General features: G+C 35.6%; 1 protein-coding gene across 4 annotated transcripts in view; it reads left to right on the forward strand.

Moving 5' to 3' along the window:
* Nucleotides 1-14,783, forward strand: part of efr3bb (EFR3 homolog Bb (S. cerevisiae)) — a 46,027-nt gene that overhangs the window by 19,338 nt on the left and 11,906 nt on the right. For all 4 annotated transcript variants that reach the window (XM_016230878.1, XM_016230877.1, XM_016230876.1 and 1 more), the window contains 12 exons: nucleotides 1,251-1,327; nucleotides 2,921-3,048; nucleotides 3,143-3,293; nucleotides 5,030-5,151; nucleotides 6,366-6,515; nucleotides 9,410-9,544; nucleotides 9,845-9,923; nucleotides 11,720-11,855; nucleotides 13,225-13,383; nucleotides 13,471-13,582; nucleotides 13,779-13,830; nucleotides 13,917-14,089. In XM_016230878.1, the coding sequence (XP_016086364.1) occupies nucleotides 1,251-1,327; nucleotides 2,921-3,048; nucleotides 3,143-3,293; nucleotides 5,030-5,151; nucleotides 6,366-6,515; nucleotides 9,410-9,544; nucleotides 9,845-9,923; nucleotides 11,720-11,855; nucleotides 13,225-13,383; nucleotides 13,471-13,582; nucleotides 13,779-13,830; nucleotides 13,917-14,089 (1,474 nt within the window). The remainder of the gene's footprint in view (nucleotides 1-1,250; nucleotides 1,328-2,920; nucleotides 3,049-3,142; nucleotides 3,294-5,029; nucleotides 5,152-6,365; nucleotides 6,516-9,409; nucleotides 9,545-9,844; nucleotides 9,924-11,719; nucleotides 11,856-13,224; nucleotides 13,384-13,470; nucleotides 13,583-13,778; nucleotides 13,831-13,916; nucleotides 14,090-14,783) is intronic.

Raw genomic sequence — 14,783 nt, forward strand, 5'->3', positions numbered from 1 at the left:
TGAACTTTCTATTAATCAAAGAATACACTATATTCCAAGTCTTCTAAAGCCATATGATAGCTTTGTGTCAGGAAATATATATCATTTTTATTATCAAATATATGTCATTATTTGCAAACAGTCTTTTACTTTTTACATGATGCCCAGTGGCATTGGTTGTCCTGCATTTGCAAATAATTTGAATATGATAAAGTACTAATATACGAAAACTATTTTCAGTGAATAATGACTTATTCACTTTCATTGAATATGCAAAAGAGCAGCCTGAATATTTTACTCATACTTTTGCATTTGAAAGGAAGTCAATGTTTGGAATGGCATGAGGATGGAACATAAATGGGTTCAACATAAACAGGGACATTGAGTTGAGCAGTGGGGTAAAGATACTCTTTGAAGTCAAAATGGAGCAGAAGCTAAAAATAGAGGCGCCTTGGCTCTTGTTTCTCAAACACTCATTTTAGCGGAACAGATCAGAAAAACCATTCGCAGATCGGAAGATTTTCCCCTCAATGACGCCATTCAGAGATTAAGGTCTTTCTGCTCTCAAGATGAGCCAGATCTCCATGAAATCTGTTTTGTGACTTCAGAAATGGATTTTATCTTACCATAGTTTTCAGTTGATACTGTGGAAGAAAACATAAGTTATGCTTGCCTCCAGAAGTTCATTGTTTCGCCGTCACGCTGTTCAGTGGGACACGTGTGACTCATCACTGCTGAGAAGCATGGGCCAATCGGATCACAGATTTCCCTCTGCATATTGGCAGCCGATGTCAGACGGTGTGTTATGTATATGTTGCATGATTTTCCTCAAGGTTCACTGTTTTTCACAGATGCAACTTGTGCCATTTCCGACCTGCACGAAGGACCTTCCACAAGCCCACACATCGCCCCCCCCCATGTTATCACGCTAGACTAATAATCCAAGGTCATAGCCTCTATTTCTGGAAGAGTGTATATTGTGAGCTAAAATGTTTACAATATTGTCTCAAATTTTGGTCAATAACATTATATACTAGAAAAGGCTTGTCTCCCATTTCAAGAAATGTTATATGTTTATAAGATGACAGGCTTTGTCAACGACACTTTGTCAATGTCTTGAGATCGCTTTCTGTGGTGTTGATGACAACCCAGAACCCTTTTTATGATGCCATTTGTGGGCGGAAATCAGCTGTCTTTCTAAAATCAATGCCACTTTGTTTACAGAAATGAATCCTTAACCACATTTGCTCTTGATTTTTCTCTCTCTGCAGGGGTGTGTGGTTGTTGTGGAGCGCTGAGGCCGCGCTACAAGAGACTGGTGGACAACATCTTCCCTGAAGACCCAGAAGTGAGAGCATTCCCTCTTTCTCAACTCCATTCTTCAGAGAGAGTCTATTTACAGTCAAACAGCCCTCGTTTGCCTCTCAAACCGCTTATTTGCAATTGCATTTATGCTGTCGGCAGATGCTTGCTTTTCGAGACCACTTAAAAGAAAGTGCATTTATTGTGTAAGAGGCAATTACCAAAGCAGGTGTCCGAGGATGCAAGCGACTCTCAGTCTTTGCTGAGACAGAGTTCAACACCATTTTATGTTATTTTCTGAAAAGCTATCCACCTGAAAGCTGAGATATCTGAAATATCTCCTTCAGCTCATGTTCGTGAACCTGTGCGCTGCGGCAGTTCAGTAAATTAGTGTTCAGTGTGGGTTAAAACCAGCAGGAGTGAACATTACTATAATGATTCTCCAGCTACAGAAAAACTGCTACAGATAACTTTCTTCTTTAGCACCAAAAACTCACTGTCCATGTAAATAGATGGACTGAGTAGTTTCCATAAATCTGTATGCTACATTGTCTCCCTAAAGATTATTTAATTGTTTACTATTTATCCAAGACTCAACTAGTCAGTGAGGTACTTGCAAGTTTATCTGCAATGTTTTAAGCATCAATATTTCATATTTTTAACAGCAGTAGATGAGGGGATAAAATGAATAGAAGAGTTAAGGGAGCTGAAAGTCACTTTTAACTTAGACTGTCAACTTGCTAAAACATTTTTTAGAGAAGTTGCATTTCTAAATTCATCCTTTTAAAGTGCTGCAGCCATCTAAGCAACACTTTTGTAACAACTTCACTGTCTTTATTTAAAGACAGTTCCTGTCACTACCGTAGGTCACCAGCTGTGAGCAATATTCCCGTTACTATGCAGAATGCATTAGTCTTCTTCTTGGAGGACTGTGATCGTTTTGTCACCCTGTTGGAGTGTGTTTTTGCATTTCGTCTACATTCTGTTTGAATGCAAATATGCATCCCATGTAGGGATGCACAATTTATTGGTACCATATTGGTTACTGCCTGATCTGGATTGATTATGGATGTTTATTTATGCATGCTTATTTCCCCTTTTTTAATTTTTAAAGGTCTAATAAATAATGCTGTTAAATGTAATCTTTAGCAAATCTCAAAATTAACATCTGTTTTGCTTACTTTCATTTATAATTTCTTGATACTTGAATTCACTTGTATGATTAGATTTTGACAATGATACACTACCATTCAAAAGTTTGGATTCAGTATGTTTTTTTTTTTGTTTTTTTTTGTTAATTGAAATAAAATACTTTTATTCCGAAAGAATGCATTAACTTTGTCGAAAGCACCAGTAAAATAATTTATAATATTACAAAAGATTTCTGTTTCAAATAAATGCTGTTCTTCTGAACTTCTTTTTCATCAAAGAAAAACTTACCAACACCAAACTTTTGTATGATGACAGACTTTTACAGTTACTAAAAGTTTTTTTTTTAATATAATCTACTGATAATCAAGACCAAAAAGATTGAAACATGTAATTCTTGCCCTGTTCCAAGTGTGCTGCGTTGATGATATTGATACTTTCTGTGTGTGTGTGTGTGTGTGTGTGTGTGTGTGTGTCTGTTTGTCTGTAGGATGGATTGGTAAAGGCCAACATGGAGAAGCTGACTTTTTATGCTCTGTCAGCTCCAGAGAAGTTGGATCGTATTGGGGCGTACCTGTCTGAGAGATTGTCTCGTGATGTAGCTAGACACCGTTATGGGTAACGAAATTCATAATAAGCCTGATCTGATATAGCCATCTTGTGATTTGTAATACACCTCTTGCCCATATTCAATGTGTGTTTGTCTCTTCAGGTATGTGTGTATTGCGATGGAAGCCCTCGACCAGCTGCTAATGGCCTGCCACTGTCAGAGTATCAACCTGTTCGTGGAGAGTTTCCTGAAGATGGTGCGGAAACTCCTGGAGGCTGACAAGCCCAACCTGCAAATCCTGGGAACAAACTCGGTATGTACACACTGTTGTATGGTAGTTCACTGACACAGAGGGTACTGCACTGAACTGCAGTATTCTATAAAATGTATTTAAAAAATCTTTATCTAATAATCACAAATCGATGGGATAGTTAAGAAAATTAAAGGAATAGTTCACCCAAAAATTAAAGTTAGCTGCAAATTTACTCACCCTCTGGCAATACAAGATGTAGATTGAGTTTGCTTCTACATCATAACAGATTTGGAGAAATTTAGCATTGCATCACTTGCTCACCAATGGATCCTCTGCAGTGAATGTGTACCATCAGAATAAGAGTTCAAACAGCTGATAAAAACATCACAATAATCCACAAGTAATTCACACGACTCCAATCCATCAATTTACGTCCTGTGAAGCAAAAAGCAGTGTATTTGTAAGAAACAAATTACCATCAACTAAATTACCACTTTTTGTCCCATTCTAATTGTAAAAGTGTGTAATATGGCCCTTTTAATGCTCTGTATTTTGGACCCCATGTGCAGTGAAGGTTTGTTTTATATGAAAACTTTAGCCAGTTATATAAAAATATGTTTGCTGATGAACATTGCAGATGAGTCATAAACAAGCACACACACTGCAGTGCCTCCATCTAAATGCAATCAGAACATGGACATAAAATCAAACTCAATTATAGATCAAAATGAGTAATCTAGGGCATTGAACATGCACCCACATTAAACATATAAAATGCAGTACTTAAACTCAGTGTGACTAACCCATTTTATTTTATTCTATATCATCCAGAAACACCTTAGCTGCATGCTGCAGATATCAGTCACATATAAAAACCCCTTTTAAACAGATTTATTTCTCAGTGGTGTTTCACAATGACCTTATTTACCTCTAAATGCTAGGACAGAGATGCGTTAGTCAGAACTGCACCCACATCTGTTCTCTGAAGGTTCAGTCGGTTCGGCAAAAGCCAAATTGCATAATAGGAAGGAAATGTAGGTCCAGAGTTTGCAATGCAATTATTTATTAATTACAGATTTGATATGCAGGCACTAGTTTAAAATGAGTCATTAAATAATCTAGGTGACATGGTCTCATTTATCAGTTCTCTACTATTTCTATATTAATGCATTTTATTTTTATTTTATTCACGACTTTGGTGATCTTGATCTAAAATAGCTCAAATCTATAAATAACCTAAAACCTGTTAAATGATAAAAGATTCATTTTTTAGCCTGAAACAAAAACGGTAAGACTTTTTATATAACCGATTAGTAGTTCATGTACATGAGATATTAATATACATGCAAATATCTGCATGTGTGAAATTATATGTGAATGTAATACATGATTAATGACATTTTTAACTATTCAAATCTGCATTACCTAATGAACCCATCCTAATATTAAAATAATGTATTAATGTTATTAATTTAATTAACTTACTTCCATGCAGGTGAAGCCTATTCCTCTACAGTATATAAATATTTATTATTCTTGTTTGTAGGTGTCAGAAAAGCTTTTATTGTCTAATAATGATGATGAGGTGACAGTGCTGTCTGTCAGGGTTAATGTAGAACAAAACAACATCACATTAACATTTAATCTTTGATTATTCCATCTCATAATAATCACCCACTAGCTGGCCCTGTGTAGAGCAGCATTTGCAGTCTTTTCAAGGAAATGGGTTTTTAACCTGATTAGGTTTGTCTAGTTATGTGATTAATGTATTTCTATTGAATTGCTCTAATTTGCAGTTTGTGAAGTTTGCTAACATTGAGGAGGACACCCCCTCATATCATCGCAGTTATGATTTCTTCGTGTCACGGTTTAGTGAGATGTGCCATTCCAGCTATGAGGACCCCGACATCCGCACTAAGTGAGCAAACACTTATGCACACATCTGACAGTGTGCTGCAGACAATCCGGATGGGTGGGTGGATGGATGGGCGGATGCAAGAATAGATAGATAGATAATGGGTGGATGGATGAATGGATTAATGATAGGTAGATGGAAAATGTATGGATGGATGAATGGATAAGAGGATGAATGTATGGATGGAATAGGTAGATGAATGGAATAGTTAGATGTAGGGATCCACAAATAAATCTTAGTTTCACAAACATGAATTAAATTCACAAATAAAAAATACTTTTTATTCTACAAACACAACTTAGCCTGACATTTATTTGTGAATTGCATCCTCTGCATTTGTAGATCGCTAGAAAGCAAAGCATTTGTAGAAAGCAAAACGTGATTGGTTATAGCGAGAACGTGCTATGATTGGTCAGCGAAGTGTGGCTGTTATCTGATTGGCTTGAGCAGACGGTGGGTGGAGTCCATGCATTTGTGGATTGTCAGCGTCTTTGACGTTAGAAATGTTTCAAAATCCACAAATGCGCGCAGCGATCTACAAATGTACAGGACGCGATTCACAAATGAATGGCAGGCCAAGTCGTGTTTGTGACATAAAAATGTATTTGTGAATATGTTTTTTATTTGCAAATCTCATTTTATTTATTTGTGAATTTAATTCATGTTTGTGAAACTCTGAGATTTATTTGTGGATCATAATCTATTTATTTGGAATAATGCAACAATTCTACCCCCATACTTATGGAACAGCAGCGATACAGTGTTTCCTTGGTTACCGCTGTAAACAAAGCAGAACAGCGCAGCGCTTATGAACGCTGCTTTAATATGAATTATACAGAGACGAGATGAAAAGAAAATATAATCGAAACTTTTCTAAAGACAGTCAGTTCCCCTCAGAGATACATTCATATAAACTTCCACCCCCAAATGTATCGCGATTCGTTTAACAACTCAACCAATTTGAATCGTCACGTATTTGTATCAATTTTCAACCGGCTCGCTGTGAATCGTTACATCCCGAGTTAGATGGATAATGGATGGATAGATAAATGGATAGGTAGATGGATAATGGATGGATAGATAAATGTATAATGATATATAGATAGATGGATGGATGGATGGATGGATAAAACATTACAGAGAATATACACTATATACATGCTATCCACACTATATACATGCTATACATCTAATTTCACATCACTTACTCGTCTCAGAATTCGAATGGCTGGCATCAAAGGTCTACAGGGTGTAGTGAGGAAGACCGTAAACGATGAGTTGCAGGCGAACATCTGGGACCCTCAGCACATGGACAAGATTGTCCCCTCACTGCTCTTCAATCTGCAGTCTGGTGAAGGCACAGAGAGGTGAGAGTGTTGGGCTTAAATTGGTTAATAATTGACTCACACAAACGTGTCTTCCTCCAGGGATGCTTGGCGGCTCTCATGGCTGGATCCTCCATTGAGCCAGATCATTTACTTTTACTAATTACGTGTATATAAATGGAAATATACTGTTAAGCATATTGCACTGGATTATCCAGCTTTTAATATTACTAGGCAGCAGTTTTATTAAGACATTTCAAAAGTAGATTAGAATTTTTTTTTTATATCTTTCAGATATTCCAGAATGTTTGACAGTAGTCTCTTATGCTCACCTAGACCCCATTTATTTGATCAAAAATACAGTAAAACAGTAATTTTGTGAAATTACAATTTAAAATACTTTTCTGTGATGGCAAAGCTGAATTTTCAGCATCATTACTCCAGTCTTCAGTGTCACATGATCGTTTAGAAATCATTCTAATATGCTGATTTGCTGCTGAAGAAAAATGTATTATTATCAGTGTTGAAAACAGTTGTGCTGCTTAATATTTTATAGAAAACTCTGATGCATTTTTTCAGGATCTTTTGATAGAAAGTTAACAATAACTAACCAAGTCCTTACTGTCACTTTTGAAAAAAAAAAAATCAAAAGTTAATATTATTCATCACAAATTAATAAGCCTTCTCGTAATATATGTGACTTGAGTTAGGGTTATGGCTACAGCTGATTCACACCAATGCAAATCTTTTCAATTTTGCATTAACACAAAAAGTTGCAATTGAATTTGAAATTGACCTATAGTTAGACCGCTTTGACGTGTTGTGACGCGTCATACCAAATCATTCTAATCAACAAAGCTGACTCCTTGTTGATGCGCCCCCTATGCACCCATAATTACCCCACAGGTGGAGACATTAATTACCCCTTTCTGCTGTTTGGTATGTGCTAATTGCCGTTTGATGTAAAGGGCAGCTGATAATTGACTCTTCCTGTGAGATGTGCACATTTCAGATGGGCAAAACTGCAAGGCTGGTTTAGTGCAACCACAGCAGTGAACTAAAACACAATGTACTTTTATTTCTGGTCAACTAAACAGTCCAGCATCTTTCTGGATGTGTGGCAGGAGGGTTTGTTAGCTGAGGTGAGAAGAGTTTCTGCAGATTTAGCCCAGCGTCATGTGGTTATATAACCGAGGGACCGTGAGCGGAGCAGCAGACTGACTGACAGCAGGGTGTGTGAGGGCAGAGGAACAGTGTGATAAATTAATGATGAGACGAACCCTGTGAGACCCTCACATTTTTTTCTGACACACTCACACACAGTGAAGCTCACACAGGAAATTTTATACATGACATGATGTCAGGCTTTCAGACTCCTATACAAAAAAGTATATTCATAATCTCTGTTTTGTCTGATGTTTTCTTTAAAAAAATTTCTTGAGAAGCAAGATAATCAGACTTGATAAGACTCAAGTGACTCTACAGTTGCTATCAAATATTAAGCTGAAAGACTTTGTGTAGTTCTGAGAAGTTTAGTTGTGTACAATATTGTAATATTGTATTATTTTTAATTTCAGTCTTTCAATCTCCTAATTTACATTTCAAATAAAAAATGTTCAAATTAAATTTCTTGTAAAAACAACAGAACAAACCTAAGATACATTTGCTGGGGAGAAAATGTGTATAAGTTCTTGACAAGACTAATGAGTCTCTAGGTGCTGTAGCATATTTTACAGGGTTTTGAGAAATTTCAGTAATAACAATGTAAGAATTACTATCAAATTTTGTTGTTGTTTGTTTTGTAAAAAAAATCATCAGAACATACTTAAGAAAAATTTACTTGAAAAGCAAAATATGTATGTTAATAAGAAATTATAAGATTCATGTGACTCGATAGTTGACTGTCTTGCTTTTAATGTTACTAAAAAATTATTAGAATTACTATCAAATATTAAATAAAAAAGATTTTATATAGTTGTAGCAAGAATTTATGTTATATTCAATATTATGTAGTATTGTTTTTAATTTCAAACTATCAGGTTAAGTAACTCAAATGGAATTTTCTTGAACTGTTTTGTCATGTTTTCTTGATGAAAAGACCATCAGAACATACTTAGGACAAATTTTCTTGAAGAAAAAATATGTATGATAACATCTTGACTTACATTTTGAACAATATTTGGAATAAGTGGAGATTAGCCAATCATAATAGAGGTGATATAAAAGTGTTAAAGTTACAGTAGCAGGAAAACTGTGTTTTCTAAATGTATCTAAATGATGACATTTTTAGTGCAAGAATCCTTGTCTTCCATTAGAAATGGACTACTAAAAATGGGCTACAGATGGTGTTTTTACCATGGGCATAGCTTGCCCATGGTAAAAACACCACCTGTAGCCCATTTTTACAGACTGAAATTTTTGAAAAATAATATTTTAAACTGGAATGCTAATGTGCGTTGAACTTGAATCGTGTCCAGCCGATATCTGTTTTAAAGCAGTGGGTGAGAAATTCACTCCTTGATTTGGTTAATAAAAGCCTACTTTGATATTGTTGACAAACATGTTTATAGTGCATTATTTTCAACGTGTTTCTTGCTAGCGCAGCAAAAATATGCATAGCGCAAGTAATTCATGTGTGATGTATCTGGTTGCCATGACAACCTCAAGCGCTTACTGCTGCTCTATGTAATCATAGTAAAAACACAGAGTGTGAATTTGTTAACTATAGAAAATGTAAAATGTATTTTAAAGTGTGACTGACCAAATCAACTGGCTTGGTTTGCCCCCCCCCCAAGCTCAAACGTCAAGCTACGCCTATGTTTTTTACTTGTAAACTCTCATTTGATCATTTTATTTGTCAGTATGTTTTTATTCAGCTTCTTCTCAGAAACCAAAGCTCTGTTTGAACCCTCTTTCTCTTTCGGTTTCCTCTGCAGTCGCTCTCCCTCCCCACTGCAAGCCAGTAAGAAGGAGAAAGAAAGCCCAGCCGAGCTGACGGAGCGCTGCTTTCGGGAACTGCTGGGCCGTGCCGCCTATGGCAACATCAAGAACGCAGTCACCCCTGTGCTTATGTAAGAGATTCGCCACATATCGCGCCTGCCAGCTTAGATTATGAAAAGCTGAGAATTTCATTTTGTTAATCTGTGCAGGTATTGCTTTAGTTTTTAAGGTATAGCTGTATGCCACTTAAAATTTAGTGAATTTAGTGAATTCTAGAGAGACTTAAGAGTAACTCAGAATATTTAATACTCATGTTCAGTTATGGAGTATTTATGACTTTTTAATTAATCTCCCTGCGGGTGGAGTGAATCTAATTTTTCAGTCATTTTTGGCTTCATTTCCTAAGCTCGAGCTCTATTCTCTCACCGCAGGCATCTTGATAATCACTCGCTGTGGGAAGGCAAAACATTTGCAGTGCGCTGCTTTAAGATCATCATGTACTCCATTCAGGTGAGTTCAGTCCTCTTTTAAATTGAGACAAGAATCTAAACTCGCTTGTTGTTATTATGAAAAAAATAAATAAATGGAAGAAACGTACACTAATGTTTACTTCATGATAAAAACTTGAAGAAAAATACTTGAAATACATGCCATTGATTTTTATTTATTTTGTTAATTTTATTTAAGTATTAATTTTTTTTTATTATTTTAAATTTATAATAAATCATTTTGGGTGGCACTAGCTGTTTGTCCGAATGCGTTTAACCCTCATCCGTCCCTCAGGTCATTTTGACCCAAAACTAATTTTTAAAGATTTTTTAAAAATCGAGCGTTGATCGTTATGTTATGAGACTTTTTTTTTTTACTTTTGTCACACTTGAACCGGGAATACATGAAAAAAAATTCAAGTGAATTTCGAGCAGTTTAAGTGGGTGCTATAAAAAAAGTATCAAAAGTGTCCCTCGTGGGTCATTTTGACCCGCCACTGGAAAAGCATGGAATTTATGAAAACATTTTCGTAATTTTTTTTCATTTTGTCGCACTTGAGCATGGAGCACATACAAAAAAAATTTAGTGTAATAAAATGAGGTGTAAAAAAAAAAGTAACAAAAGTGTCCCACGTGGGTCATTTTGACCCGGCCATACGAATTAATGGAATGTCCGGAAAAAAAACTGCATTTTTTAATATATTTGAGTTTTTTTACTATATAAAATCTGACACAATCCAGAAAAGATACATACCCAAACAAAGGGCTGAGACTGCAGAATGTCTCCAATGCACAAAAAACTCACATACCCACACACACAGGCACACACAAACACACACATGGCACACACACTCCCATTGAAACACATTATAGCATTTATGATGTTTCTGCTGGGAAATTACTGTCATTTTGAAAAAAAAATTTACTTAACACGGTTAAATTTGAGTGATAGGGTGGAGACCAATGAGTTTATATCATTTTTTTTTTTAAATGTATCTTTTATATTTATTACATATTTATGAAACTGTATGGATATGCATGTGTTTGGATTAAAAATCAGTATCAATTTTATTTTTACATTTTTTTTTTTACAAAATATAGTTTTTTTTATGTTTTGATATATATCTGAAAGCTTAATGAAGCCTCAAGTTAGTGTAGTTTTAAAGATTTCACTTGTTTGGCTCATTTAAGAATCTCCATAGGATTCAATAGGCCCCTCTAGTGGCTGTAATCATAAAATGCAATTTTGTGTAATTTTTTCCCACCAGATGGCATCAGAGACACTCAGTGACCTAGGTCCTGATGAATCATCATGTTTAAAGTATAAATATGCAGAAAATGTCTTTGTTTGTTTTTTTTGGTGAATTTTTGGTGAAAAAAATGTATAAAAATATGCTCATTTTCATAAAAATATCCAGAATGTAATGTGAATAAAATAAAAATCACCAAAAAATAGTAAAAAAAAAAAAACCTACATAAAAAAAAATTGAAAAAATATATATATAAAAAAGGACCAATATAAACTTTCTGAACCAAAAATAAAATTAGTGTAATTTTTGGCCTTCGGGTCATTTTGCCCCGCAAGGGACACTTTTGTTATAGGTTCGAGAGGGACAGATGAAGGTTTTAAAGCTTTTTTTTTTTTTAAATTATATTTTAATAATATCTTGCATTGGTTACAGTAGTGATGCAAAAATAATAAATTTTAAATATATGTGTATAATATATATCTATTGATTAATTTTTTTATTATATATCTATTTTTTATAAGGTAATTTATTCTCTCTTCTTTGTCTCTCTTTCTTTCACTCCCTCCAGTCCCAGCATTCTCATCTGGTCATCCAGCAGCTCCTGGGCCATTTGGATGCCAACAGTAGGAGCTCAGCCACAGTGCGTGCTGGAATAGTGGAGGTGCTTCTGGAGGCGGCTGCCATCGCTGCCAGTGGCTCTGTTGGTGAGTATGGATTTACAGCCCGGTTAATGTAAATCACTATCATAAATATACAAAACATTAAATTGTGCAGCCAGAGCATATCTCATTGCACAGAAACAGAGTTGTGTCTTTGCAGATGCTGTAACGTATATATCACATTTTACGCCTGTGTTCGGTATCTGGGTCACTCTCCCCCAGACGTGAAGTCTTTCTTCTGGGAGAACAGAACTGTGACATTGCATCTGACCCAATCTAGATTTCAGCCAAAAATATACATTTCACAGCCCGACTCTCCTCTCTTACGTCAAGTCAGTGCTCATACCTAATATCCCGTGTGAAAACCCTTCACACCTCTTCTTGCAGCACTGCTGCTGACCCAAGGGGGACAACGCCACCTACAGCTTTAAACTAGAACTGTGAAATTTGATTTATTTTAATGAATCTGGTCATTTGGACATTTTGCGGTTTTAAAAAAGCTTGTAAAAAAAATCAGATTTATTTGATCAATCACTCAATGGTGATTCTGTATTTTGTCATTGCCAACAAAGGGTATATAACAAAGTATTGAGATGAAATTTTGTTATTGACCAAATACTTATTTTCCAAAATAAGGGGGGGCTGATTTGCATAATATGGCTAATATTACCTAATTTGATCATGCTGGGTTAAAAAAAGATCAATAAAAACTTTCCGATTAACAGTTTTTTTTTTCACAAAATAAGAATGAATATTTTTCAGATTACACTTATATACATTATTTTAATGAGTATTCACAGTATTCATGTATCATTTATCTTACAATCTGCAAAGGAGAGGAAAGTTATTCAAATAGTCCATTTAATGCCACAGAACTTTATATAAACACAGGTTTTCACTCAATTTTCTGTCACTGTTTGGATGCAGTAAAGCCACATACCAGAAAACATTTGAGTCATGTTTGCATTTTCTTCTGTCACTGGCCATAATCCTAACCTTGTCTTCAGAGTCATTCATGCATGTGAAAATGTGTAACCTGGCTCAGAGGAAGATGAGAATTTTGTTTTTGTGGCAGTTTTTCTGGTATAAGGGATAAGACAAGACTTCTTCACTTTACAAATGGTTGTTGAAAGCAAAAAGGCTATGAAATGCATGTCATATTTTGTGAGAGTGTTTCTCGCTAGAACAAAACGAGCACTATTTTTGGAATCAGCAGCACCACGAACTTAATAAGAAACAACAAGTTGCAAGTCATTTTGACAATAATAAAATTAACAATTTATTCACTAATTGGACACCTCAAATCAAAGCATCAGATGTCTCCAGCTGTACTGATTTTGTTTGCTCAGCTGCAGATGACTGATTTTAAACAAGTCTCTGCATATATAAAAAATGTGTGTGTTGCTTATTTTAGGCCCCACAGTGTTGGAGGTGTTCAACACGCTGCTCCGGCATCTGAGGCTCAGTGTGGACTATGAACTCACGGGATCCTATGACTGCACCAACATCGGTACCAAAATCATCAAGGAGCACGAGGAGAGACAGCTACAGGAAGCCGTCATCAGGACTATCGGTGTGTGTGTGTGAGCATTATACGACCCATATTTCACTGCTTTTTTTCAAATTTTCCATTACTGTGGTCTGTGTCTTTTAAAATCAGGCTCATTTGCAAACACGTTACCCACATACCAGCGCTCTGAGGTGATGCTCTTCATCATGGGGAAGATCCCCATTCCAGGCATGCATCCCATGCTGCACTCTACAGGCTCAGGGTGAGCACTGCAGTCACTATTGTGTCCCTAAATATTTATTATGGTTGTAACTGGTCAATTAAAGTTATCTAAAAAGAACTGACTCAAACAGAATAATTCAGACACAAAACCACTCTTTTTCCTCAAAATTAATTAAATGTCTTCACTTGGAATTTATGACGTGAACGCATTGTATTTGCTTCTGTCTGTACTGCAGGCCTGAGGGCAATCGAATGATCCAAGTCATGCTATTGAAGTCGTTGAGACAGGTAAACTTTACCTGCCTCATGAAAGAGAATTGCATCAAAGCACAGATTTGATGTTGTACAGGTAATGTTTCTCTCTGTCTTTTCAGGTCACATGTGGTTTCCAGACGACCAATATGCTGACAGCTCTGCCAAACTCCTTTCTGGATCCACTGCTGTCATTTGCTCTGCTAGAAGATGCAGAAATTCGACTGTTGGTGCTGGAAATTCTGGTCAGCCTTATTGATCGCCATAACAACCTCCCCAAGTTCTCCACCATCAGGTCAGTGTCTTTGCTGGATTTACACCAAACAGACTAGGTGTTCAGATCATGGTCTATACACTAACACTACCATTAAAAAGTTTGGGGTCGGTAAGATTTTTTAATGTTTTGAAAAGAAGTCTCTAATTCTCACCAAGACTGCATTTATTTGATAAAAAAAAAATATGGTAAAAACAGTAGTATTGTGAAATATTATTACAATTTTAAATGACTGTTTTCTATTGTAATATATTTTAAAGTATAATTTATTCTTGTGATGCAAAGCTGAATTTTCAGCATCATTACTCCAGTCTTCAGTGTCACAATGTCCTTCAGAAATTCTAAGATGCTTATTTGCTTCTCAAGAATTTTTTTTTATTATTATCAGTGTTCTGAACATTGTGCTGCTTAATATTTTTGTGGGAACCATTACACATTTTTTTCAGGATTATTTAATGGAAAATGCAATTGAAAGAAAATAGAACTAGAAACCTTTTGCAACATTATAAATGCCTTGATTGTCGCTTTTGATCAATTTAATGCATCCTTGCTGAATATAAAAAAATCTTACTCACCCCAAACGTTTCATTGGTAGCATTTGCTGACAAACCAGGGGATTCTAGTCTGAGGCCCCCAGTCAGACTGACCTTAATCCATAATACAACCCTAAAGAGAAATATTTATTTCTTCTGGTCCTTTTATATATATATATATA

Source organism: Sinocyclocheilus grahami, unplaced genomic scaffold, assembly GCF_001515645.1.
Source record: "Sinocyclocheilus grahami isolate Dianchi unplaced genomic scaffold, SAMN03320097.WGS_v1.1 scaffold378.1, whole genome shotgun sequence".
Taxonomy (NCBI): Eukaryota; Metazoa; Chordata; class Actinopteri; order Cypriniformes; family Cyprinidae; genus Sinocyclocheilus; species Sinocyclocheilus grahami.